The sequence below is a fragment of the Numenius arquata genome, chromosome 10 (assembly GCF_964106895.1).
Source record: "Numenius arquata chromosome 10, bNumArq3.hap1.1, whole genome shotgun sequence".
NCBI classification, from domain to species: Eukaryota; Metazoa; Chordata; class Aves; order Charadriiformes; family Scolopacidae; genus Numenius; species Numenius arquata.
Window position 1 is genome coordinate 16,216,895 of NC_133585.1, and position 26,403 is coordinate 16,243,297.

General features: G+C 40.1%; 1 protein-coding gene across 1 annotated transcript; it reads left to right on the plus strand.

The window, feature by feature from the left end:
* Nucleotides 1-1,860: 1,860 nt before the first annotated feature.
* LOC141469395 (solute carrier family 22 member 15-like) lies at nt 1,861-26,253 on the plus strand. Its single transcript, XM_074154909.1, has 12 exons — nt 1,861-1,953; nt 3,453-3,599; nt 7,101-7,233; nt 7,878-8,042; nt 9,642-9,771; nt 11,480-11,701; nt 13,360-13,500; nt 15,262-15,347; nt 19,508-19,616; nt 23,733-23,805; nt 24,282-24,440; nt 25,342-26,253. Exons 1-12 carry the CDS (start codon nt 1,864-1,866, stop codon nt 25,366-25,368), a joined length of 1,482 nt encoding a protein of 493 aa, XP_074011010.1. The 5' UTR covers nt 1,861-1,863; the 3' UTR covers nt 25,369-26,253.
* The last annotated feature ends 150 nt before the right edge of the window (nt 26,254-26,403 follow it).

Sequence of the window (26,403 nt, forward strand, 5' to 3'; positions counted from 1 at the left end):
ACTACTGTTTATTGCTACTGTCTCCTAAGCATTTTGTATTTCCCAGAAGCACAAACTGACTGTAAGGGACCTTGCAGTGATTCAGTTCTGAATGTCAGAACAGTTGATACAGTACAAACCCCCCGCTTACTGAAGAAATTGTGGATGTCAGAAAACAATGCTGACTTTTTTTTTTCCCCTTTATTTGTTCAACTAATGTTTAGCAGGTAGCAGGAACACTTGTGAATGTGGGCTAAAAGCTGTCTTCCTGCTGTCTGACATGATGCTGGTGAGACCTGCTCAGGGAATGATTATCTGGTGATTCTAAAATAGCGCTGGTACGTATGTCCTAGGCTAAAAAGATGAAGCGGATGCAGCAATGGTGACAGTTTTGGGGGGCTTTTTTTTTTCTTGAGTCCTTGTGTTGTGTGTTTTCGACACTAATGTGGGAAAACAGATGACTGAACATGAGGGGGAACCTAATTGGTCTTGTAAAATCAGTAGACTTCCAAAATTATTTTCTTCCTTTCTGTAGATCGGTTCAGGAACAAGACAGGAACTGTCTTGTTTATGTCTGCCTGCCTTTGCCAAGGTTCAGCAACAGATTGCTCTGCTTGAATTAGGGTAGGAATCGTGAAAGCAGCTGGAGCAGAGGCTGTGAAGACTTCAAATAAAACCTAGGATTTCACTACCATCTGCTAATGTATGGTGACTACGTGGATGAGGAAGCTCAGAAATTATTTAGAAAGCAGCTTTTATCCGTGCTGTCACAGTTCCAAGGTAAGCAGCACTTTGACCCTCGCTTAGCTCTTCCTGGGCAACATACCCACTATGTCGCGTGGCACTCGCTGCTTTCTCGGTGAGCTGCGCTGTCCCATCTAGTCTTTCTGCTAATTTTAATTTTCCGGGACCAAGAATACTATGGGGATGTAATCCTAATTTACTGCCTCAAAGGAAAGAGTTTCTTGATATGGCTAACTGGGGAGAAAGACCTATCCCCAAAGCAGAGACTTAAAAAAATCTAAGCCACCCCTATATAAAGCTAGCATAATAGTAAAGCTGCATCTTTAAACCTGATGACAGGAAAAATGCAAGCATAACCATGTGTATTGCAGCCCTGCAGGAATTACACCAAAGGCCACCTGCTGTGCTTTTGTCAAACCCCTTTTCCCCAGCCCTAATTAATAATAGTTAATGTCTCTCTTCTTAATACAAGAATCACCACCTTAGCCGGAGTTCCTCCTATTGTCCACAGCATGTGGAGCTTTTAGGTGGCACTCTGCAACCTGGATGGAGGCCACCGGGTGAACAGAGTATTTATGGTAGTTAAATATGTTTTATTGAATCAGCAAGCAGAACGGACTTGTTTTGTAGGCGCCCAATTACCCGATCTGGGGGGAGGCAGCAGCCTGGGGAGAAGGCTGCAGAGCAAAATTAACCTTCGGGAGCAGCCTGCAATTACCTAGGCTAGGTTAAATCCTGATGAAAAATCCTGATGATCCCTTAAAAACCGAGGTCATGGGAGAGGGAGGGGGAGCTGCTCCCGTTTTCGTGCAGCGCTGGAGCTGAGCGGTCCCTCTCCCCTCTGGGGGTGTCCCCTTGCAGCTGGGTTTTTTGGAGAGGCGATGTGGCCCTATCCCCTTCCAGCGCCCTCCCCTCTGGCCGGCCTTGCGAGGCTGTATCCCCCACCCGTGCTCCCCGCTCCGCTCATAGAGTCGATTCTTCGGGATCGCTGCTTTTTTTTTTTTTTTTTTTTAAATACTAAATCAGCGGATGATCCGCGCCGTGCAGCGCTGGCAGGTGTGTGCGGAGGCGGGCGGAGCGGGGCCGGGCCGGGGCGGGGCGGGGGCGGCGGCAGCAGCTCGGGGCGGCGGCGGGCGGGACATGGCGCTGGGGCTGGAGGAGGCCTTCGGGGCGGCCGGCGAGTTCGGCGGCGTGCAGCGGCGGCTCACCGCCTTCCTGGTGCTCCTGCAGGTGAGGAGGAACGGGCTCGGACTTCCCTGCCTCCCGGGCTTTCCCGGGTTTGGGGGTGGTGCCTCTCGGGGGGGAGGATGGCCAAGCAGCCCGCCCCTAGCAGCGCCGCGGCGAGCATCCTCTCGGACGCCCCCCCCCCCCTCCTCCCCTTCCCGGTTCCGTGTCCGCTTCGAAGGAAGGATTTGGTGGGTTTGGCGCCTGTTGCAAGTTGTTTTTCGCACCCCTTGCTGCCCTCAGCGCGGTCTTACGCGCTTAACTCCTCAGAGTTTGTGAGCGGTTTTCCTTGTGTCTGCGCCTGTCTTCCACGTCTCGAGGAGCGCCCCTCCAGCTGCTGCTGGGTGGAAGGAAATGGAGCCCAACCGCAGCAACGGGGGTTTTTCTGGGGGGGGTGTGTGTGTTTTGTGTGAGGGTTGTTGTTTTTTTTTTTTTTTTGGTGTTTTCTTTTTTTTTTTTTTGGTTTTTTCTTTTCGTTGGTTTATTTTTTTTTAACTCTCCTGTGAGAAGTGGTTTGCAGGGCGCTTGTCTTGAAATAGCGTCCACACCCCCGCGTGCAAACACTCATCCATTTCGCTCCCTTAGTTTCTTCTTAACGGGCTTCCTCCTGTTAGGGCAGTTCTGCATTTGGAATTAAAACCCTGTTGGAGGGAGGGAGGGAGGGAGATTGCGGGGTTTGGTTCATAATGTGTTTCTGCAAGAAGGTCCAAGGTAAGCAGAGGGTAGGATGGCACACTGAAACTATGTCCAGCCAAATCCACCACCCAAAGACTTGTGGCCCAACGAAGGAAGCCATGCTATATTCAAAACACTTCCATCGGTGGTAACGTGCTGAAAATCACCAATACGCGGATATGCTTAAGGATGATGTTATTCGAAGTTAGAAAAAATAAAATCACATGCAAAAAGCCTGGAAGACATTCAAAATATCTCGAAGCCCATAGCTTCATGAATAAATATTCCCATAAGTGTTTCTTTATGAAAATCTTTATTATTCCTGCACATTCTAGTTCTCCTGATGATCAGGTTAAAATTTCAGCCTCTGCATTGGAAAGAACTAGCAGAGACTTCTAAAAATATAACATTATATTTCTTTTTGACTTGTCACTACGGGTTGCATTCTTTTGAGTATAGTGAGTAAAATATTTATTTATAATAATAATCTTGGTCTAAGTATTAGATCTCGGCTGCGAAACTAGGATGAAGGTCTCAGTGTCTTCCTTTCCTGTACCTGGCTACAAAACAGCAAGAACTGAAGAACTTTGCAAGGGGGGGGGGGGGGGTGTCAATACAAAGCTCTCACTGAAAGTGCACCAGCATCCCAGGGGTGGTACCCGCTGCTCCCAACGGCCTCGATGATCCCATCTGGGATTTAAACACAGTAGACTGCATTTTGTTTGTGATGCTGGGTGGAGGGAAATTGGTAATTGATAATGAAAAGCTTATAGTATTCCATCAGGTCTCCTTGGGATTGTTTAGGGTAAATAATTCTGTCTTATTTTAAGGTGTATGTGGCCTGTCAGTCGATGCTTATTGTGCTTGTGGGAGCTGTGCCCGAGTATCATATAGACCAAGAAGTAATTCCAGCGAGCAGAGCTGAGCTTGCCAGGCATATCCATTTTGCGGACAACTTCACATCTATCGTAACTGAGGCAAGTACTTCCGTCGCGCCTGACCATTTCTGCTCCTCTTGGGATTTGTGCCACTAGTGCAGGATGTGGCGCTTGTAAAAGCTGAGTGGGGCTTAGTGTAATGTTTTGCTTATGCTACGAAAATTAGTGGAACCCAGCCATCACATCCTCTCTTATTATTATTTTTAAATCAGAAAGTATATGACTAAATTTTTAGTTTAGCCTTCCTAGCATAAATCTAATACTTATTAATATAGGGTAAACTTCCTTTCTATTATTTATTTTGGCTTCAGTTTTCTTTATCTTCAGATGTCTTAGGAAGTCATTACTAATGAAGAATGATCATTTAACTACAGTTTATAATTCGAGAATTTAGGATGAGCTCCTCCTGATAATTTGTTTTCTACCAAGAAAAGGTTCAATGTGTCGTGTAATCTGCGCAATCTGCATGTGAGCTTTACCATGAGCTGGATTAGTTTCTCACAGAAGATAAAGACTAAAACTAGTATGAAAATGAAACTCATGCACCACGTGTCTGGGTATTTTTAGCGTGTGCTGAGAGTGGGAGATGGAACAGATTGAAGTTTGCCGAGTGGGACAGAAGCTTGACCCTTCGTCCTCGCGCCTTGTGAATTCCATGCAAAAGGCTGTGTTCGCTTTCTGCTGGTCCCTGGGCTGTAATCACTCAGGCGAGCACCAGTGACCTAAGCGTTGCTGCCGGTGCCAGAAAAAGGACTGCGTGGGTGGCTTGGCTTGTGGCGTGAACTGCCAAGAGTTCTGCTGATGGAATTCTTGGAGCGGTTGTCAGTAAACTCGTCTAAGACAGGTTAGCACTTGGTGCAGCCGGTGCCAAATTTTTGCTTCCTTCCCATTATTCCAAATGTGAGTGTGTAATGTTTATCTTGGAAAAATGTAGTGACTAGACATAAGAATGAATGATGTAATATTGGATCACATCCTCTGTCAGAAACAGATTTTGCTTGATTGGAGTGTTTTCCAAGATCACTCTTCAGTTTCAGACTCTCAGCAGGATGCGTGAGATGGGGTAGTGCTTAACTTACAATCATAAATCAGCAGATTTTAACTAATAATGTGTTTTTAAATGGAAAAGTTAGTGTCCCTATTTCCAAAATATGTAGTAATTCTCAAGACTTATTGAAACAAATTTACATTCCCGTTCATTTCAGTAACTTTATGGTAAGGATTCTTAAATTACATTGTTAATAGTTTTTCATGGAATCTCTAGGTGCTGGCCAACATCTCGCCGTATGCTAGCAGTCTAGTAACTAAATCAAGCTGCCATGTGAATTTAAAGAGCTGAGAGGATGTCTGTTTTGGTGATAGCAAAATTGGCAACGTTTTTGTTGGCAAGCTACAGTTAATTTTGACAAATATTTAACAAGTTCCTTTTGTGCAAATAAAGTAGGCACATTCTTTTGAGTTATTCTTCACAGATTATTATAGCAGGCTTATTAAAATATGAGCAACTTTGTGACACGCTAAGCAGCACAATTAATAGTTTGCAATCTTTTCTCTTGCTCTATCTCAAGAGAGGAAACTGATTTCGTCAAGTTTATTTCCTTTATTTTGGTCATGGAGCTTAAACTGTAAATATTTCCAGTTCTGTTCTGGTTTGGCAGGGGCACTGTTCTGCTCTGGAGCACAGTGAAACTTCAGGGCAGCTCTTCAGTTCTGTTTCAAGAACTAACCATTGCAATTAATTTTGGTGTAACTAAGACTTTGTAAATAATAGCTCAGGCTTGGTTCGTGGAAAATACAGTTGGTAGAATTGCTTCTTGGTCTGGCATCAACTCAGTCCCCTGCTTTAACAAGTGATGATGCTTAGGAAGGTGAGTTCAGGAATGTCTTACATCTGGTATAGAAACGGTCCTTTACTCAAGTAGATTTTTAGAACCATATTCAGAAGCATAAAGTTTATTTTATCTCTGAAACACTCCGCAGCCAAGGGCGGGGAGTTTGACATTTGTATGCTGTGGAGTGCTAGCACGGAGAAGAAGGACTTAGGCCAGCAGTGCTCCGTGCCTTGGAGAGCACACGCTGTGTTATTTTTATACTTGAAATTTCCTGAGGGTTCGTGCCCAGGAATATTTCATTGTTGAAGTCTCCTCAGAAAGTTAAGAAACTGTAAGTTTTGGGGCCACATTCTTTATCCAATGTGATAGGGTAGAATTTACTACCCAGCAGGGTATAGCAGAAACCAGCTGCAAATGCTGCTGCACAGGAATTTTACCTTCGCGAGGTATCCAAAAGTCCCTTAAAATTCCACAGTGCTGGGACACTGGGTACGTTGGACTAAAGAAGGTGTCCTGTGAATGTGGTAAATCTTGTCCTGCTCCTGCAATCTGCATCTTGCAGGCTGCTGGATGAGTGGAGCACCGGTAACTGGTGGGTTACTGGGTGGACGGAGCCAGGTCTTCTCTGTACTTTGCCACTACATGAGCTCTGATTGAGTAAAAGTACATGTTTCTTGAGATTGCTACAATTAAAAGTTTCAGTAAATTCCTAATATTCTTTGGGGATCTGTATTAATTCAAGACAGACTCTTCAGGGCTGAGGTCCTAGTACTCTGGATTGGATTTTGGTCGTGGGCCTCTTCCCTTAAGCTTTTTTTTTTTTTTTTTTAAACCACCTACTTCTTTAAAAAAAGCAAATCGGATTAGGATTCTTCTTCCTTTACCCAAAGGACATACTGCACATGCCACTTAAAAAAAAGTCAGTATGACATTCATCCACTTCTGTGAAAGTAAATTTTCTAGTAAATACTGGGAGGTATTTGAAATACTCAAGTAATGATTAAAACTTTTTTGGGGGTAAAGCTTTCATTCAATTAGTTAACTTTTCTTTTTTTTTTTTTTTTTCCTGGAAAATCACTTAGGATTTTCTGATTGCCATTCTTTCCCAGGTTCATGATGTCAGCAATGTCTGTGTAATCTCAACAATCTCAAATCTATGAGTGTTGATTCTCTGTTTGAAGCAGGGGGGCTGCACAAGCTCTCTGCGCCTTGCCCTGTCAGGAAGTAGTATGAGCTTCATTCCCATTTCAACCCGCTGTCAGTTCGTTTTCTTCTCTTCTGACAATTTTTGGTAATGCTGCCTCAGTTTAGCTTTTGGATGAGGTAGAAAGTACATTTCTAAAGAAAACTGATCATTTGTTTATAACTCTTGTTTGAACATAAATGTATGTGCACCATAAGACACTAAAACATCAATGAGTAGTCAATAAGTAGTTCTTAAAGTTTTTATAAAACAAGAACATCCTTCCATAATCACTCCCTGCTTATCTTCTAGGGGGAGGGGAAGTAGAGACATGAATCTGTTAGGGAGGAAAAGGTATGACTATTGTTGGCTTACCTATCAACCTTTGAACAAAATTTTAATTGGATATAATGCAGGAAGTGGGAGATGGCAAGAGAAGACTTTTCATAGATTTTTATTAGTTTTGAGGAAGCTAGTGAGTTGGTGTTACTACTTCTAACAATAAGGAGATTCTTTTTTTGACAGTGGTACCTGATTGAACAAGAAGCCTACAAAGTAAACCTTGCATCATCCCTGTTTTTTGCTGGATTGCTTATTGGAAATATCACATTTGGCCCTTTGTCAGATAAACTGGGCAGGAAACCAGTGTATATCTCAGGTAAGATTTTTAAAAAGGTTTTTCTTAAGCATTCTGTGTGGATAACATCATCTCTTTTCTGCCTGTGGGCCACCCTACCCGGAGGCTGCCCGTGGGTCACCTGCTCTGTCAATGATACGGACTCAATGATCTGTGTAAGCTTACACTCGGAGTAGAGCAGCACCAAAATTTGTTAGTGTGTGTGGGCTGAGCAGCATAACAGCCACTGGAATATCCATGGGAGATGAAAAAAACCCTGGTTTTGCTATGACTATTACTGTTGGAGCACAGTATTCCACACATTGCCAACCATATTGTTCCCAATAAAAATGATTTGCTTTTTTTGGAGGGGCTGGGAGAGGATGGCTTACCCTAAACATCTTTGGAGTGGGTTACTCGTGTCCTGGTGTTTTCCAGCTGTGTTTGCAGCCAAAAGGTCTTTTTGTCTCAAGGGAGCATCATCTTTGGCACTGCAGACCTCAAGTGTGGCTTGAAAATTATTGTAACTTTCATATGCTGTGATTTCAGAAAGCCAAATGTGAGAGGTTAGAGACAAGGACTAGAGAGTACTCATTACAGTCAGTAACTGACTGTTCTCCTTGCCTTTCTTCTGAGTTCAAGCTGCGTAGCACAAGTGCTAATTACATTTTATTCTCTCTCTACAGGTCTATTTTTTGATGTTGTTTTTGGGTATGTCACAGCATTGGCTCCGAATTATGACATATTTGCAGTTTCACGTTTTTTTGTTGGAATTGTGAATGGTGGAATGGCTCTTGTGTCTTTTGTCCTAACACAAGAATATGTAGGAAAATCATTTTGGTCATTTACAGGTGGGATTTGGGAATATTTAATCATTATTGCTGTGCCACATGTTGTTCTGACTATCAATACCTTACATTTTAAGTTCATACCAAGTAAAGTCAGCTTGTAGCGTAAGTGTGATGTGATTCGTCCAAGTTCTAACTTCTGTGGGAAAGGTGCTTGACTAAGGAAGATGTGATCAAATGTGATAAATAGCAAAACTGTGGTTTTAAAATTGGTACATTGATTCCTAAAATTTCTCTGTTTGTACACTGCATTACATTAAAAAAATAATATACGTTTTGGCAGATCCTGCCAACTTGTGAATGATGTTGTATGGTGTCTTGGGAAGGTGTTCTTGAAAGCATTCTCTTGAAGTTTCCTTGCACCACAAAATGACTTAATGCCTGGAGAGTGTTTTTCCCACTGCTGGATGTGCTGACCATCCAGTATTTTTAAATGTCCTTTTTTGTATGCCTCTGCCAAGACTTAAAATAAATTTAACGCTTGTTGTAAAGCTGGAGCAGCTCAGACTGTAACGCCTTTTTGGCTGGTGCAACGTGGGGGAAAACTTGGTCCAAACGCTGACTTTCCATGGATGCGAGCAATTTCTCTCTCTCATTTCTTCAGTTACCTCATTCTACTATTTTTCTTATTTCTTCTCTGGACTCTTGGGGATGTATGAGATAGTTGTGGTTAATTTTTTTTTTTAAGTACTGAATTTTCTTCTTCTCCTGGGTTCACTTTTTTGACTCACGCCCTCTCTCTCTCTCCTGCCCCTCTTTCCCCCTCGCCCTGTTGTCTCTCTCTGCTTTTCCCAGCCTTTCTCCCTGCAGGGCCAGCCTCCTGATGGACCGAAGAGACAGTCCGTTTCCTGCCGCTTGTCGCTCTAGGTGCTTTATTCTAGTTCTGCTCAGCTGTTGAGAAAGAGGTGCTGAACAACTGGCCAGGGGCTGAAGGAGAGGGAGCTGCTGGATGCAGCTCAGCAGGGTTAAAGAAGCTCTCCTCCTGGGTGTTGGCTGTGAGCTGGGCTCTGCGGGTGATAGCTGGGGGTTTCTGGGTTAGTACGAGATCTCTTGTGCTAGTCTGCAGAGGGTTTTTTAGGCTTTTGGAGTTCAAGTTGACCCCTTATTTTTAACATGGTGTTGTTTTTTTTTTATATGCTTGTTCAGAAGCGTGCTGTAATAATCCTGTGGCTTGCAGCTGTTTTTGTACTGAACTCAGTCCTCGTACTTTTATAACTTCCATTCTCTGTTCCAGCCTGCCACCTCTATTCAAGATTACCTTAATAGACTGAAATAAATCACTCACTCTTAGTGCTTCCCCTTCCTGTCCTCAGGTTTTCTTTTAGTCTGTAGGTTCCTGTTAATTTCTTGTGCTTTCCTATGTACCACCCTTTATTTTTGAAAGAGGAAATAAACCCCAACTCTGCTATATGTTAAACAAAGCTATTCTTAATTGGGTTTGCATAATGCACTTAAGCCAGTTCACAGCTGCCCTAAAGATACCTCATAAAATTGCTATTTTATTTAGATATATCATGGGCTGGGAATTTCAGGCTTCTGCTTAAGAACTTTTTTTTTTTGCCAGTGGTTTCTGTAGTCACCGTCTTGGTCTTGTATTTTCAGGTTCGTTAACTAATTTGACATTTGCAGTTGGAATTGCTGTTTATGCTTTATTGGGTTACTATGTAAGAGAATGGCGCTACCTGGCCTTGGTATCGAATACTCCAGGAGTCATCTTCTTCCTTCTTTCTTTGTAAGTGTTTCACATGTGTTATAAGAAAAAATAAACAGCAACTTAACAGTTACTTTTTTTCCTCCAAGAAAGTGGTATAAAGAAAGATGACACTTTTCTGTATGGTTTTGTCAACCAAGCAAGAGAAAAATCATATTGTGCGAAGAAGCAGCAGTTTTAAATTAAGCAGGTGGTCAGGGTTACCCAGAAGAGAAGGTTGTGTTTCTGCATGCTGTTACAGTTGTGGTGGCCAGTGCTGCGAAGAGCAGCTGTGTGCCAGCTGTCCGATAAAACTCGATTACAAATCTGCTTGGGGAAGGGAAGGCCTGCCAGAGGCTGTGAGCTGGAGCATCAGCCAGGAACACTGCCTTCTGCCAAGGAAGGGCTTCAGCGCTTGAGAACTTTTGGAAGTGATCCTAGAGGGATTTTTAGAGTTTCTTTTCATGAGACGCATGCATGCAAAGGGGAAATAAGTGAGAGCACTTGGAATAGCCTTTTTAGTGAGATCCGCTATGTATCTGCTTGCTTCTGAGGTCCGTTGTGTCTGTTCTCAGCAGTGTTGTGTTTGGGGGCTCCTATTTAGAACTCCTGCATGGACATTATCATAAAGGTTATGAAATGCATCAGTATTAAAGGAATTAAAAGTGCTAGTTTTGTCTAGCCTGCGTTGTTACAAAATACTCTTTTAACAAATAAAGTAATACACCTTATATACTTCTGATCCCTAGTTGAAGCTGCAGAAGAAATCAAAGAATTGGTGTAGTAGGTTGCCTACATGTTAGTACAGGGAATGTCTAGCATACAGCATAGATAGAAAAACTTTTTATTTAAATTTCTAAAATTTTCAATTATTTTTTAGATAGAACTGCTCTTGAAATAAGTTATGTTTAAGAATATGCCAGCCCTGTCCCCCTTTTCCTGGAGTCAAGGAAAACAAAGCCCCAGGGCTGAGAAAATAAGTTCTGCGTATTTTCCTCTATGGTGTCCTGTTTCTGATGGAAATATAATTCCCCCAAATGCTAAAAATACTGAGATCCTCTGAAGTAATGGAAGTTTAGTTTGGTTGTAGGATGTATATCTCTGTTAGGAGTACCAGAGAAAATAAAGGTTCAGTTAAAAAGATTCCATTCTTTGTTTTATGGCTTGTATAAAAGCAGCAGCACACTCTATAACCTGAGAAAAACAGGAATCATGAACTGAAGTTGTGGTAAGGAAGGTTATTCTGATTGTACTTGGAAAGAAGAGTTTTAAAACTTAGGTGGCCAGTGATGAGCTAGTACTGGATCCTGGTAATTAATTCCCCAGTAACGCTTCTTTTTCTCTCTGCTCCAACTCAGAGCTTCCTATAATAGAGAAGCTTGGAATGAACTTTGTGAAAACAAAGTTTTATTCAGGCTGTTCAGATAATTGGGATTTGAGATGCTTGCTGGACAATGTTAGTGTAGTGTTTCCTAAGAAATAAGTTCAGCACAAGTCAAGATTTAGATTTTAAACATGACTGAGTGCTTTGTCAAGCATCTCCAACAATCCTTCTGTGAGGTTAGCTGTATTATTGTCAGAGTATGTGGAATTTAACATGCAGAACAGTGCGAATAGAATGTTCTTCTCTGAATTTTGTATTGGTTTTTTTTTTTTTAAAGTATTGATCTACAAAATGTCAAGATTGACTGTAGTGCTGTGTTCATAGGAACGAACTTGTCATCATTGTTTTTCTGTTCTTTCCTGTTAGTATGCTCCCAGAATCACCACGATGGCTGTATTCCCAAGGGAAAATAGCAGAAGCTGAAGATGTGTTGCAATATATTGCCCTTGGTAATGGAAAAGAGAGATTAAATATAAAATTAAAACCAAGTGCAGGAACTTTGAGAAGGGATGAATCGGCACCTGGTATCTTAAACTTAGTAAAACATCCAGTCCTTCGGTGGCGAACCATCGTACTGATGTACATCTGGTATGTAATAACAAGATGCTGAGATGTTGTGCATTGGGCTAACATGAGGAAACAATTAAGATTTCATCCTTTTCCTTTAAAAATTCTGTCCTCAAACTAAATTGCTAATTTTTCAGTTGATGGCAGGCAATAATAATCTAAAGTGATGTGTTGTAAAGTTGATGTTTCATTATTATTGCTGCTGCATTTTATTTTTGGTGTGTTACTTAGAAACCGTTTCAAAACCTAAGAAATAATCTGGTGACAACATATTTACATTGAGTGAAATGAGAAGCTGAAGCAGAAATTACTGAGAGGACGTGTACTTGAATCAGTCTTAGGAAGAAAAGGACTACGTGGATTAGACAACAGTAGAGATTTAGAAGAGGAATAAGCGTTGAGAGCCCGAAAGCACATTACACAGGTTCAGTGGAGGAAAACCGTGGGCAAGATAAAATACAGATTGGGTAGATTTATATTAGGTGCTGTCTTGAAAAGTGGTACAACTTGGAAAAAAAAAACAACCCCACCCCAAAGCGCAAGAGGATGTAATATAATATATTGGCAATAAATGGCAGGGCAGAGGGAACCCCTGGGGTGGGGAGGGTGTTGGGTTGGTTGTTACAGCAGCAGCTGTTGCAAATTGGCTTGAGCTAAAAAGTGTTGGAGGAACAGCTCTTTTCCAAAATGCCAAGAACAAGTTTTCCTGTTGAAGTTCAGTGTCATTTGTTGTTCAATGATTGTCAGGATATAGATGAGAAAAATCAGTAGTTTGATGTGTGGGATTGTGAGATGTGCAGGATGTGGGAGAAGTGGCAGGAACATCTTTGCAAAGTGGGACCTTTCCAGAAGCATCTTAGACTCTTTAAGTTGCTGGTAGGTAAATATAAGTATGGTGATAAGAAATTACACAAAGGCGTCCTTGCCTTCTGGAAGAAGAGGTCGCAGCACTGTGTCTTCTGTCTCAAACCCTGTGAAGATACAGCGCACGGAGCTGTTGGAGTGGTGTCACGGTGGTTGTCACCCAGCTCTTTGTGCTGTTGCTTGGGAGCCCCTGGCACCATCCTCAGCTGCGACTGGCAGAGGACGTGCTTCTCCCTCTGTCAGGCAAACCCTTTCCCTTTCTGCATCACTTGGACAGTAAGGGAGCAACTAGGGAATAGGCAAAATGTCTTTGTAAGATCTGGTGGCCTTTCCAACCCACTGTTGGTTGTTGTGGGGCGGGGATGTGGGGGCTTAGTCTTTCCAAGGACAGTGATCATGCATTTATTGGGGAAGCCCTTCCTAGGTTTGAGGAAGACACTCTGTGTTAAGCAATGACTGTACTTATTATTTTCTTTCATAGAATTGCTTTACAGCAGTTAAGCTTTACGTCAGCCTCTAGTTAAGCTTATTAGACTTGCTAAATAACCTAGGAAAAAACCCAAGCTAATAGAAAATTCTGAAAGTTATGCTGTGCATATATATATGAGCACTTGTCTTCTTTCAAGAAGTTACTTTAATTAAATAGGAACTATTCTCTTTGCATTGTTTCCCTTTTGGGGAGGAAGTAAGAGTTGTCTTGCTAGCATGTAACTCAATATAGCTCATCCGTAAATCAACATAATTTACCTTTTAACTGCCATCTTAGTCCTAAAGATTAGTTATGGTAGTAATATAACTTTTGTGGTTATTTTTAGGTATGTCTGCAGCTTTGTGTACTATGGACTAACTTTAAATGCTGGTGAATTAAGAGGAAATCTGTATTTAAATGTGGCTCTTTCTGGTCTTGTAGAAGTTCCAGCATTTCCTCTCTGCATGTTTTTTATTGAGAAGTCCTGGTAAGAAAAATTTAATTCCCAGTTTTCTGCATATATTTGTAGATAGTCTAGGAAAATATTAACGTTTTTCTTAGCAAGGTACTTCATTATTTTTCTAAACATTGTTGATTATTTGGGGGTTTACTCTGTTGCAGGGGTTTCTGCAGTTGTTACAGAAATAGGACTCTGATTTTCTACCTCTTATGTTTTTTAGTTTTATTCGTCTCTTGAATTACTCAAGAGATGAGCTTTTCAATGATTAATGTTATTTAAAAAAATTTGGTCTTTGTGGAAAAAATGTGAGTAAGCTAGTTACTTAAGTATGTATAACATATGTATCTCTTACATATTATATTCAGAATGACTTGGTTTTGTACTGCCTACCAACTGCTGTTAAAAGTAGTTTCCAGCATTGTTCACTCTTACTTAAACTTTTCAAAGAGAACTTTGAAGTGAGAGCTGTTGAATTTTCAGTAAGGCATGAACAATCGATGTCACATATTTTCATACTTTTTATTATACTTGGAGGCCATCCTTTATGTTGGGTGCTTATTTCCAAAGGCCGAACAGTCTGGCAACCCAGAGCTACTCAGGGTTTCGCGTAACCTTCAGTTTGCCTATCTTTGTAGTGATACTTTTGGTGTCACTGAGGTCAGTGGCAAAAATCCCATTTTCCTTAGTCAGGTGAGGATGTCACCTTTTGGTTTTTTTGGGGCAGAAAAAAGCTGTTGGCTTGGTCAAGCTAAAAAGCAAAACAACCAGCCAACCTTCGCCTCAAGCGCACAAAGCCTGAGTCAAGGACATGCTTTTAAACCACAAACTGCCAAGTCCTCCTCTGTTTTTATTTTCATTGTAATCTGTCAAAGTAACGCTAAATTTCAAGCTTTTGATTTCCTGAAGTAAGGATATGTGTGGTTTTAGGTGCTTAATGAAAAACAGTATGTGACAAGCTCTGGTTTTGTGCGGTTTTAGTGAGCAGTATCCTTAAAGTATAGCTTTTTTGTTGCAAAAATATTTACAAGATTTTAAAAACAAGTGGTGTATGTTTGTTATAGATACTGCCTCTCTACTAGTATGGGATAGTAGTTAGGAATAGCTGTGAGGCTTCATGAAGTAACAAGCATGTATAGTATTTCTACATGCCTGCAAACTGTTATTAAGAATATCTTTATTTGAGATCTTTTGCAAATAATTATGAAATATTTAAGTATGGCAGATGTGGAGAAGGGCCGGCGACTTTCTATCCTTTTATCTTCTCTCATGTTTTAAAACATTAGGCAGTAGAAATAGCCTCTGCCTATTTCCATGTGTATACTAGTAGACACAAAAGCTTACAAAATAGTCTTACTGTGTGTCCTAACTGCATAGATTTATGGAAAGTTGTAAAAGAGAAATACAGAGTAGGGAGCATTAGAATTACACTTTCTTGAGCAATATTAATTTGATCTTTGTATGCACTGTAATACCCTTTTGGTGACAGGGCCCATTGCCTTGCTCAGTACAGAGAAGAAAAAAGCCTGAGTTCCTGTAGCTGAAGTAGATGGGTTCTTCTCAAGGCTGCAAATTCAATAACTTAAAAATCAAAACTTGGGTAGACGTAGGAAAGCTTTTGTGGGAGGACTTCAGTACATAGAACGAGTGAAATAATGCAAGATTTGAAGCACTTACAATAGCTCTATAACTGTTATTAATGCTGCGGTCTACTTCAGTTGATATTTTGCAGACTAATTAAATACTGAAGGACTTTGTTTCCATTCTTATCGGGTGTTCTTTTCCTTCTAGGTCTGGAAGACGTAAAACTACAACATGTTTTCTGGTATTTGCAGGATTTGCTTGTATATTTACCATGTTTTTACCAACAAGTGCTGGTAGGTGTGTACTGGTGCTAAAGCAGATGTTTGTTAATTTGGATAAAAGCTGACAAAACAACTTAATGACTTTTTTGTGACCGAGTATATCAGGGCGTAAAGCCCTATCCACTTATACTTCTTTTTCTCTTCCTTCTGGGGCTGCTCAGGGAGCCAGGGTCTTGTCTATATTGCTTTTAATTTCTTGCAGGCATGATTTGAGCCTGTTAATTGACTAAGTTTGACTGCAAGCCGTTGGCTCTTTGAAGGTCAGGCCAAGCTATCATGTTCTGTCTCGAATACTGACACTGCATTCATTTATCGCTATTAAGCAGTTTACCTTAAAATGCTGGATTTAATAGCCAGGGTGCAGTGCAGTGTAATGTTAGACTGGACCTTGACAGTGTGAGATGCCAAGCTTAATTTTGCATTTGTTTTGGTGGCATGTAATATTTATAGAAGTGGTAACTGAGATTTTCCTGAATCAGAAACTTAATTCATCATTAAAAAACTCAAACCACTAGAAAGCTTTTAAAAAAAAAAATAAATTTTCTGCTTGAAAATCAGAAATGGAAGTCAGAATTGCAGTATGGAAGCCATAGGGATGGCAAGAAGCCTGCTGCTTTCCTCAATCTCACATTGCTCATTGCTGCACCATGCAGCTGTGAGGACAGTTTATGGCAAGAGTGGAGTATCATCAAGTATACTTTTCATCTCAAAAGATGCATTTTTTCTGACGTCAGTGACATTCACATGTTAGCTCTTGTATTTTCACTTTTCTTTCCAAATACAGTTTTTCTGTACTAATCTTTATTTTAGCTACTGAAAACTTAACGCGTATATGACACTGACAAGCAGAAGTGGCTGCTCTGTGCTTGTATTTTTCTTAATATTGCTTCTGTAGAAACGCTTTAACCTTAACAGTGTTTTGACTGAGGAGCATGAGTGATGTGATTACAAAGTAGCCTTCTATAGATTATGTTTGTCCTTAACAGCTATAAATGCTGTCCAGCATCCAATTGATCTCGGAAAAGTCTCAGGAAGAAAAACAGAGATGAAATATCCTGTAATCCTATTTGCCATGCCGGTGTTAATTCAAGTTCTCAGATGTTTTGTTGCTCCTTTTATTGAGGCGGTTTCTTCCGTTGTTCCAACAAGTTTACTCATTAGTAATGACTAATCAGGATAGGGTAATAATTCCTGGAGAGTTGCTAAGTTTCAGGAAGTCTTCTGCCTTTTCCAGTTGACTTGACTTTAACCCCATTAAAACGTCTTACTTTCCGCTGTGGTAAGAGTAAAGCTGGTTCTTGGCCCGGAGCGATCTGTGTCAGTTAAATACAAAGAAATTCAGCTCCGAGCGTGATGAATTTGAGTCTACTTCGGATGAAATGAGGATTGTTGCATCTCTAGTCTGACCCTCCTGTCAGTAAAGAGAACACCTCTTACGTTTGTCTAAGTCTGCATCCTTCCAAGTGGTTTTATTACAAGGGGTTTAAGATTTTAATGAGATCTTGGGCACTTGCCTCTCATGTCTGTAACCTTCACTCGATTTCTAAATAATTCTGCTAACTTGTGAATGAGAATCTGATCCGAGTAATTTCCCCTGTGGAATAAGCCAAGAACATTTCTGTTATTAAATATATGTACTGAATTTGAGACTAAAGCGGTCTCAATGGCTAAGTAGAAACTGATATATCCCTCAGCATCCTTTTTCGTTATCACTTAGAACTCGTCAATTAATTTGTGTGAGTATCAGATTGGAAGATGGTGAGGGAGAGTGGCAGCAGAGGGGGAATGGAGCCATAATATTTTTTTCTTTCAGAAGTTGCTGTAAAGCACGAAGACATCTTCTGTGTTTTGTCTACTTTATACTACAGCAAGAAAAAGAGACTTTTAGTCTAGGGGTAACTAGATTTTTTTCTTCCATTGAGATTTATCTGCTTCTGTTGAACACATAGTAACGTTTTGTGACTTTGATTAATGCGCTTTCCACTGAAGAAGGAAAGAAAATGTGCAGTTATGAAATCAATTTTGTCTCAGCTTTTCTTCATTTTGGATATTTCCTTGTGTATTGAGAACTGCTCTTTCTTGGTGGATATTTTTTTCTGAAGTAAATTTAAAGACTCCTTTAGTTTCAGAAGTACTGCTTAAGTGAACTTTTACTCATCAAGATGACAGCCAGAGGGTGAATCTACATAATGGCACTGCAAACGAGACTACTAATGGCATTGATGGCATCAAAACTTAGTCACAGAGTGACTCCTGTTCCAGAAGGTCTAAAACGTCAGCACTGTTTGTTACCGCTTTCCCCCATTTTACTTCTCTAAATTCCAAAGATCAGTTAATGGAAGATTATCCCTTATCAATAAAACTCAAATGCAATAATCTAGTAAGAACTTTTTACCTTTTACCAAAGTTTGAAAAAGTTTCCCTGACTGTACGGTTTCAGGCAGAACTGTGTGCAAAGTGTGCACTGCTACTGGATGTTCAGGTGAAAGGGTGTTAGACAAAATACACCAGAATTGTTAAAGATGCTGCGTGGACATGCTTGTCTGGGCCTAGCGAGTCACCTATAAATGGTCACCAGAATCCCGGTAGGAGAAAGTGTATTCCTGCTTGATGGTGTGAAATTTTATAGATGTAAAGAAAATAATGGACTGTTCTGCAAGAATTGCTACAAATGTGTTCCACGACCCAAAGGAAAATATAATGACTATGTCTGGGCTTACATACAGAAGGCAGCTGATGTGCAGTGAATTTCCAGTGTGCTTCTAATCCTGCAGTAATTTCCTACGTGGCAAGCCTTCAGCCTCCCCTGAGGGGGGGCACCTGGAGAAGACAGTGCACTTTAAATTCACTCCTGAGCTTCTGAGTGCTCATGTCTCTGTCTAGACAGACTCTTTCTTCTCTTTTGACAGAAAGACCAAAACTTCCCAAGTGCACTAATGCTATATTTCTAATATGTGGATATGCAGTGTTCAATTTAAGTCTCCCTGGGAGAGAAACAGCAAGTTTTAAAACACATTTGAGAATTACAAATCTCTTCTTCATTGCTTCATGTTTGGTTGATGGGAAAAAAGGGATGTCTCAGCTTTCTGATGGCACCCAGCAGGGCTCTGAGGACCAGGTTCACACCTTTGCATCTGGCAACTCCTATGTAATTTTCCAGCTCTTACTGCGCAAAAGGAGAACTTGGACGAAAATGCTGCATCTGTTTTGCATGAATTACAGAAATAACTGTAAAAATGCATCACGCTTAAAGAAATGAAATCAAACTTCTGGATTTCAGTTTACATACAAATGAATTTCTGTTTCAATCGAAATAGAATCTGATCAAATGAATAGAACTGAAAATATTCAAGGGCAAAATTAAAAGAAAAGCAACTGAGAAGGAATCGGACTTTCTCAATAGTGAATCGACATTGTTTGATCCAATCCAGGACATGCTGAACTCAGTGCTGAGGAAGAGAACCTGAAATACAGCTGGTTGTACCATTCGTTCTTTTTTGGGCTTGAAAAATACATAGAATCATAGAATCACCTAGGTGGAACATTAAATTCCCTTTTTATTAAAGTGGACGGCACAAACATAATCGTAACCAAAACCAGGATAACAACAGCCAGGTTTCTTTTGGATTTTCAAAGATGCGCACTTCAGTTTAGCCAACTAAACTCTGTCTGTTAGTAAACTGGGTCGCATTAGTATTTGTTCTTTCCGATTAGAAAGCTGTTGCATTTTAAATCCCAACAGGATGTCCTCGGGGAGCAAATAAACTGTTGAGGTGAATCAAGTTTTATGGTTTTAATCTAATAAATTAGTCTAGGAGGCGACGTTGTCTGTTTGTGTCCGTCAAATACGCGGTTACCTGGTAAGGTATTCTGACTGCAGAGCTGGATGCATCAGCCCGTCCAATTAGAGCTGTGATAGTTTTATACTTTCCCAAATAAATGGGTGAGATTTTCTTGGTCCTAAATATAATTTTACGTATCCGTTATTATGCTAGCTCTTAAAGTGGTTGGGAAGAACTGATATACTGGTTTTTGTGCTTGAAGCTGAATGGCTGAAACATTGGTTTTGTGTGACAGTCTCTTAAAGAGGACTGGGTGTTTTCAATATTGTGTAAAAAAGAGGAAGAAAACAGATTATTCACGCTTACAGCTTGTTTTCTCTTTCCTGAAAGGTCTACTCCTTGGCCCCACTTTGTTAGCTTTGTGTGGAAAAATGATGGTGAGCGCCGCTTTCAACATCATGTATATTTATACGTCTGAACTATACCCAACAGTACTGAGGTAACTTAACAGAGTTTTTGAGTAAATGAAAATACTTTTCATGCACAGCGTTACTGATTGCTGGTGTGCTTTAATATTTATCTGTAACTAATTTTACCTAAAATGTCTATGTGAGTAGTTCTTGTAATTAAGGCACCTTGCCAGGGCTTGAAAAGACTTCGCTTATTAGTGAAACGTTTTGCACCAATGCACTTTCCTGGGCTGTTTGTGGCACCTTCCTCTAGGTCTGAATCCAGAATAAAAATATGAAAACTAGCTTCTTACACTGCAGTGCTAGGTGCTCTATTTCTCATTTCTACTATTGATTTTTGGGAGTAAAATTGCAGGGTGCAAAACCAAACATAATGATGTAATGGAAGTGTATGCTAACTTAATCATAAATATAGACTGTGCAGTAAGGACTATTTACAGTCCTTCTGTATGCTTATGTCTCCTATATGATTGTTTGTTTGCCTGCTGAAAAACAAGTGCTTTCCTATGTCTTTTTTATTTAATTAAATATTCATAATGCAACTCATTTTAATAGTTTCTGCATGACAGTAATTTGCTTTACACCATTTAATTCATGAACAGGTGGGCTAAAACCTTAGTTTATGTTTCGTAGTTCTCGCCCAACTCTTTGCGAGGTTACTCTTTTCCTGTCATCCCAAGATAAACCTGAGACAGGAAAATATAAGACCATACAGTCTTGTTCTTCTCACCCCCATCTTGGTTCCACATGACCTTCTGAACGGTGCTCCAAGTACGTGTTCAGAGTCTGAGCTGTATTGCACTCCTTGCTCAAGAACAGCAACTGCAAACATTGAGCCAGCCCTCTTTAGAGAGAGCAGGAAAGTTGGAAGCTGATGTGGAGTAGGGAGGTGTCCCAGCTGGTAGATGGGTCCTATAGCACCGTAGAGGTAGTTTGGATGGTGACATAAATCACTTGATTCCAGGACACTGAGGGCTTTGGGGGGAGGTAGTGGTGGAAATAAATGTGGGTGACTCCTTGGATTGGCTTTTTTGTTCTTTTGAGGTTCACAAATTACCATATGTTACGAAGGCATAAAAGCTAGTCTGCAAATACAGTTTTTGCAATAAAACTTGTGAGGATGGAGGTGGACTGATTGTTTCTAGATACTGAGCTTGTGATTCTTGGCACAGGTTTAGGTTTAATATGCAAGTCCCAGGCACGCTGACTGCAATGGGATGTGAGGGTTTGTTTACATCCCTGTCCAAACTTTTGTATTCTTTGAGCTCTTTTTTTTCTTTTTTTTTCAGTGGGTGAGTTTTGACTTTTTTTTTTCCTGTCCCCTCTGTTTTTCTAGAGTTGAGAATCAAGAGAATTAAGTCTGAAAACGTTTTAATTTCTCAGCTTTTGCTTGTTTGACTGTGTTTTCATGTTACGCTGTCTTCCTAAGTCCCACTGATATTTGGTGCCAAGTATGTGACGGCTCATACCTAGCAGAATTACAGTAGTGGCTCTGGGTGTTTGAATCTAGGTGTTTGTGATTAGGAAGATTTTAAAAATGATCAAGTGAAGTGCTGCTTCATTTGAGAATCTGCACTAATATTCTGGCAAAAAAAGTAACTTTATGTGTCAAAGATACAGGCTGCCAGTGGAGAAAATGAAATGCAAGAATAAAGACGGTTTAAAAAATTAGCAACTTTATTACACCACTCATGTTTAATAATATGGCAAACTTAAGTTAAACCGTATGAAAATTCCTCACACAAGAGGAATTTTCATACATTTAAAAATATGTTTTATCCTTCTGGTACTTCAATTGCAAGTACAGTTTATGCAAGAAAAGCAGCGATGGGCAAGTGTTTAGTTTAGAGCGAAGCATCAGCACCATCTGGTGGTCTTCGCAAAGCTTCGTGGTGATCCTGGCACCGCTCTGGCAGCGGAGCTGAGGCTGTGATGAGACATGAACCATTCCACAGCAGTGGAGAGGAGGTAGAATAAACCTTTTTCTAGATTTTTTTTTTTTTTCATTCAGATGTTTTGCAGAAAAATTAAATGTTTTCAGTATTACTGTTCCTTATTTAAACCTACTTATTACTTTAAGCGTGAGGACTGTTAGGCATATTTTTTTGAAGTTAACTGGTACATGGAGTAATGACATATACACCTCGTGCTAGAGATGAGGTGCAGGCTGGAGTGTGTGGACGTGCTTTGTGCTTTTTTCCTTTTTGGTGTGTGTTGGAAATACCTGCTAGGGAACAAAAAAGCTGAAGATAGTAAAACATCGCTACTGTTGCATTTTGGATAAAAAGGAAGGTTGGCTTTGGGAACGAGATGCCATCATGGCTCTAGTAATATGGATGTAAAAACAAACTCATGGTTTAGTCGTGGGGAAACGGTTGCAAATGATGACATCCTTGTATGTGATGGGTGGAATCAGACTAACTGGCTTGAGCAAAGCCCCGGGCTGATGTGATTACCCTTCCTGTAGAGCTATTTTGGCTGGCGTTAGCTCAGCGCCGTGCTTGTGGGGTGCCAGGAGCACGAGCAGTCAAGTTTAGTAGGTCTTCTTGTGAGCGTGGTGAAACTGTGGCAGTAAGGTGAGACAGGGCGGGTGGTCAGCTATGGGCAGCGCGGCATCTTAAGAACACTTCCCAGTAGTATTAGTATTAACTTGGGCAATAATGCATTTTTCCTTTTGGATACTGTGACGTTGTTCTGCATAACCCCAAAATCTGTTGAATTCTAAATTCAAGATATGCTAAATTCTTTTAACAACTGCTGTCATTTTGCATCAGGATTGAGATGACACAACTTGCGTTTAGGATCACCTTTTGCCCTGCTCCCTCTCGGCAGAAAAAAAAGCAGCCAGTAACCCTCTGGATGTGGACAGGCTTAGGGTCTGTGGGAAAGATGCTCCTAAATGAGTGGTTCACACACAGACTGGTGTCTCTTGTCTGTTCAGGGATTTCTTTGACGGGGAGGTGCTTGGCTTTGTCTTGTGGGGTTCAGGTCGATGTTGCCTCAATGTGAGGAAGCGTGGGTTGCTATTTTCCTTTTCCTAAGAGGACCCAATGAGATAAAAGGTTGCTTTGTCTATTTATTTTTCCACCAAAGTCAGTGGCTTCTCATCAGTTCCTTCCATCATCTGTTTCCCTTAACCTGTGCAAAGGGCCATTAGGAAGGGACGTGCAGGCAGGTGGTTTTGGTGTACTAGCGACCCGTGTTGCGTCTCTGCTTGTCATATTAAATCCTGTCACTGTCTTCCTGTCTCTGGAGGAGGAAAAGGAAATGGGATGAACAGGAGCAGCTCAACTCAGTGCTGTGACTGAGGAGGAGGATGATGAATGAGAGGAAGCAACTGAGAGAGGCAGGGAGAACAGCCACCATGAGCCGGTTCTTGCTGTCCCACTGATGACTGGTGCCGATGTCAGTCTCTGAAGGGGCTGTTAAATTTAGGAGTGATACAGAGATGGAAGATTTTTTTGCATTTGATCAGGAAAATGGAAGACTTTGAGGATTTTTGTAACTTTCTTTGAAGAGGATCTTGGAAGAGGATCCTGCTGTTCCAACGTGGGCTTTGATTATCACAGTCTAGATGAGATTGTTTTAAACTTGTCTGAAAATTGAAAGGAGTGCAGAATTCAGCAGCCCCTCTGGTGACACACCTGACCAGATGTTTTCAAGCTTTACACTGGCAAATAGTTATTTTCTGCTTGGAGGTAAGCACTGACTTTTCATCTGTGCAACCTGAGGTGGCAGAAGAGAGGCTGCTGCTGAGGACCTGAGCTGGAGATAACATTCGGGACGGTCTGTCTGAAGATCCTGCCAAATATTAAAATCATTCCCTATCCAGCACAGGGGTGTCTGATTAAATTGCCCTGTAAGGCAGGTTGCAAAACTTCTCTGTTTAAACTTCTGTGAAGGATTGCACGACAGGGTGGCCTTGCTAGGGTTTGAAAGGTGGGATTTAGCTTCCTCGCAGCTAGTTGTAGAAAAACTTCAGAGTAACTCCTGGAGGTCTGTAAAAACCTTTTTTATTTTTCCTTTTCTGTTAAATAAAGGCTACTGATAACTTTAAGTTGGTTCTGATAGTGCCACCACGTGTTCACGCATGATTCAGTTGTGTATTCTGAAACTATGAATCTTTCGTCCTTTGTTTGAAACAGAAATGCTGGCTTGGGTGTCTGTTCCATGTCTTGCAGATTTGGGGGCATTTTGGCTCCATTTGTGCCATCTATGGTAAGATTATCTTCCACTTTTTATGTAACTCAGATTTACTAAATTTTCTCAAAAGCATTTTGCTGAATTTGATACCGCATATGCCTGTATTCCTTGAAAAAAATGTTTTTTATTAAAAACTAAATAATGTTCACTCAATTTCAAGATTTAATGAACAAGTTTTTTAAAAATACCTAGAATTTTTTCCCTTTTGGAAATAATCTAATGTTCTGTGTTGTGTTAATAATTAATCTGTTAGTGAAATGACTGTCATGTAACGCTTTCAGTACTGCTAAGGCTCACTCAGTATCTTTAAGGCACATAAACAAAGTTTTCTTACGAAGCTGTTTCTCTGAAATGACATTTATTGGGTTTCTTGGTTCTACCAGTGTACAGGTAATTGCACAGATTGCTGGTTTTGACTGCAGTTCATACGCATCGTATATTTTAAGATCAGAAAACAACGTTTGGTGTTTACTATGGATTTTTAATTTTAGAAATCTCTTAGTCCTTCTGTACCGTTTGTGGTGTTTGGAATCAGTGGACTGTCAGCGGGATTCCTGACTCTCCTTCTGCCGGAAACGCTAAATAAGCCAATTGCTGAGAGCATTGAAGATCTCCAGAGTCCCAAATACCAAGTGCTTAAAGACGAGGAGGCAGAGTATTTTTTTCTTTTTTTACTGTAGCTTTGCATTATTTTCCCCTCTGTCTTATGCAACCCATGATTTAGTGCATATTGCCTACATTGTGCATGAATGAATGTGTGCATGAAGTTTTTAAAGCCATTTTTCTGCCACGTTCAGTGAAGACTTCTGTTTCCATAAAGGAAAGGCTGCCTAAAATAACCAGGGATGACAGATTCAGCAGCACTCCTATGCTTTTGCAGTAAAACAACTAGGTGTATTTTTCATATATTGGATTGTGCCTTTTTGTCATGTTTTACAGTGGAACATAATCTAAAATTAATAGATATCTGTGGAAGTATTTTATCCTTTACTAGTCTCCTGGGTTAGAGCCATTTAAAGTGTGTTCCTGTTGTTGATACGCACTAAATAAAACTTTTGATGTGGGCAATGAAAGTTTTGTTTGTTGAAACAGGTAATAGAATAGAAAATGTGAAGTATATCACCTAAGTTTAGGAATGGCTTCCTGGAAGAATTAGTTTTAAAAGGGTGAGGGGGAAATTCCTGTAAGAAAGGAATTACTAGCTTAGAACTAAGCAGACTTAGTGTAGATATAAAAGAATATATGTTTTTCTTATGTTTCTCTTGATGTGTTAGCTTGTTAAATATCTGGTAATTATTGTACTTAATCAGTTTAATCATGCTACACATTCTATTATGCTTTATTTTTATGCCTAATACATAGTAATACTGCATTCAGCCGAAATGAGAAAAAGTATAATTTTTAATATTTTTGAATATCATTTCACTTCTAATTTTTTTAAAAAAATCAATGAATTCTGCTTTTCACATTTAGTACTAGTCTGTAAAATAGGACAAGAAGAAAAACATCTGTAAAGTGTTTTTCAATAATTATTTTTCTTCTATCTGACAGGCAAACCAGTTAGAAGAAAACACTTAGCTTTCAGAAGGCCTGTCTGTCCTGGAAAATGAAGCTTCCAATGAGAAGGTGCTATAAAAGTTGAAGGGCAGAGTCTTGCTCTATGCGTCTGACAAGAAATGTTGGAGGACTCATGTATAATGCTGTTTGTAGCATGTTGAGCAGTTTTATATGGAGGCAAATTAAGAAGATGGAAGAAGTTGATCAAAGCTTGTGAGAAAAGAGGTGACAAATCTGCATTAATTTAATGACTTAACAAAAGCGTGCTTTGGATCTTTGGACTTCTCAACAGCTTCTTAAAATGAAGTATTAATATATTTTACAAAACGTAATTGCTAGCTTCAGATTAAGCTATGATGTTGTAATTGAAGTGATGTGTATAATTTAAAATTCAGATGGCCTTATATATTCAGGCAAGCTGTAATCATGAAAAGTAACAGCATCCTGTATATACTAATTTTCTCTACAGGGTTTTTTGCCTCTAAAATACAGTATATATACCTCACATGATGTGAAGAGACCAAAGATTTTTATGGGTTGTTGGCCTTAGTATGTCTAGCATTAGAAACCTGAACAGGAGATCTGAAAGGAGAGTAAATGGATTTTATTGTGGGAGTAAGTAATTTTTATATACAGTTGTACGTGAAAAGATAAAGTTAAAAATGATGTCGGATCTTTAGGAGGTGCATTTAAAGGAGACGAGTAACCTTTTAGACAAAGGTTATTAAGTTCTAGCTGTACATGTGGAATTAGAAACTGAGTTATATATTGGATAATATATGTAATAATATGTAATCCAATACATTTCACATATGAATTGGGAATTCTTCCTGCAAGGGGGAAGCGCTGTTTTTTAAACAGTCAGTATATTTACGTTGGAATAAATGCATCACAAATGTTACAGTTTTTGATGGCCAACACATATTTTTATTATTAAAAAGAAAATTATTTAACGTTTGTATTACAAATGTTGCTTTTTTCAGGATGTTTACCCAGACTTTTTGAAGAATACCTTTATCATTTTGAATTTGGCCCTTTAGTGTATCTGATAGGAAA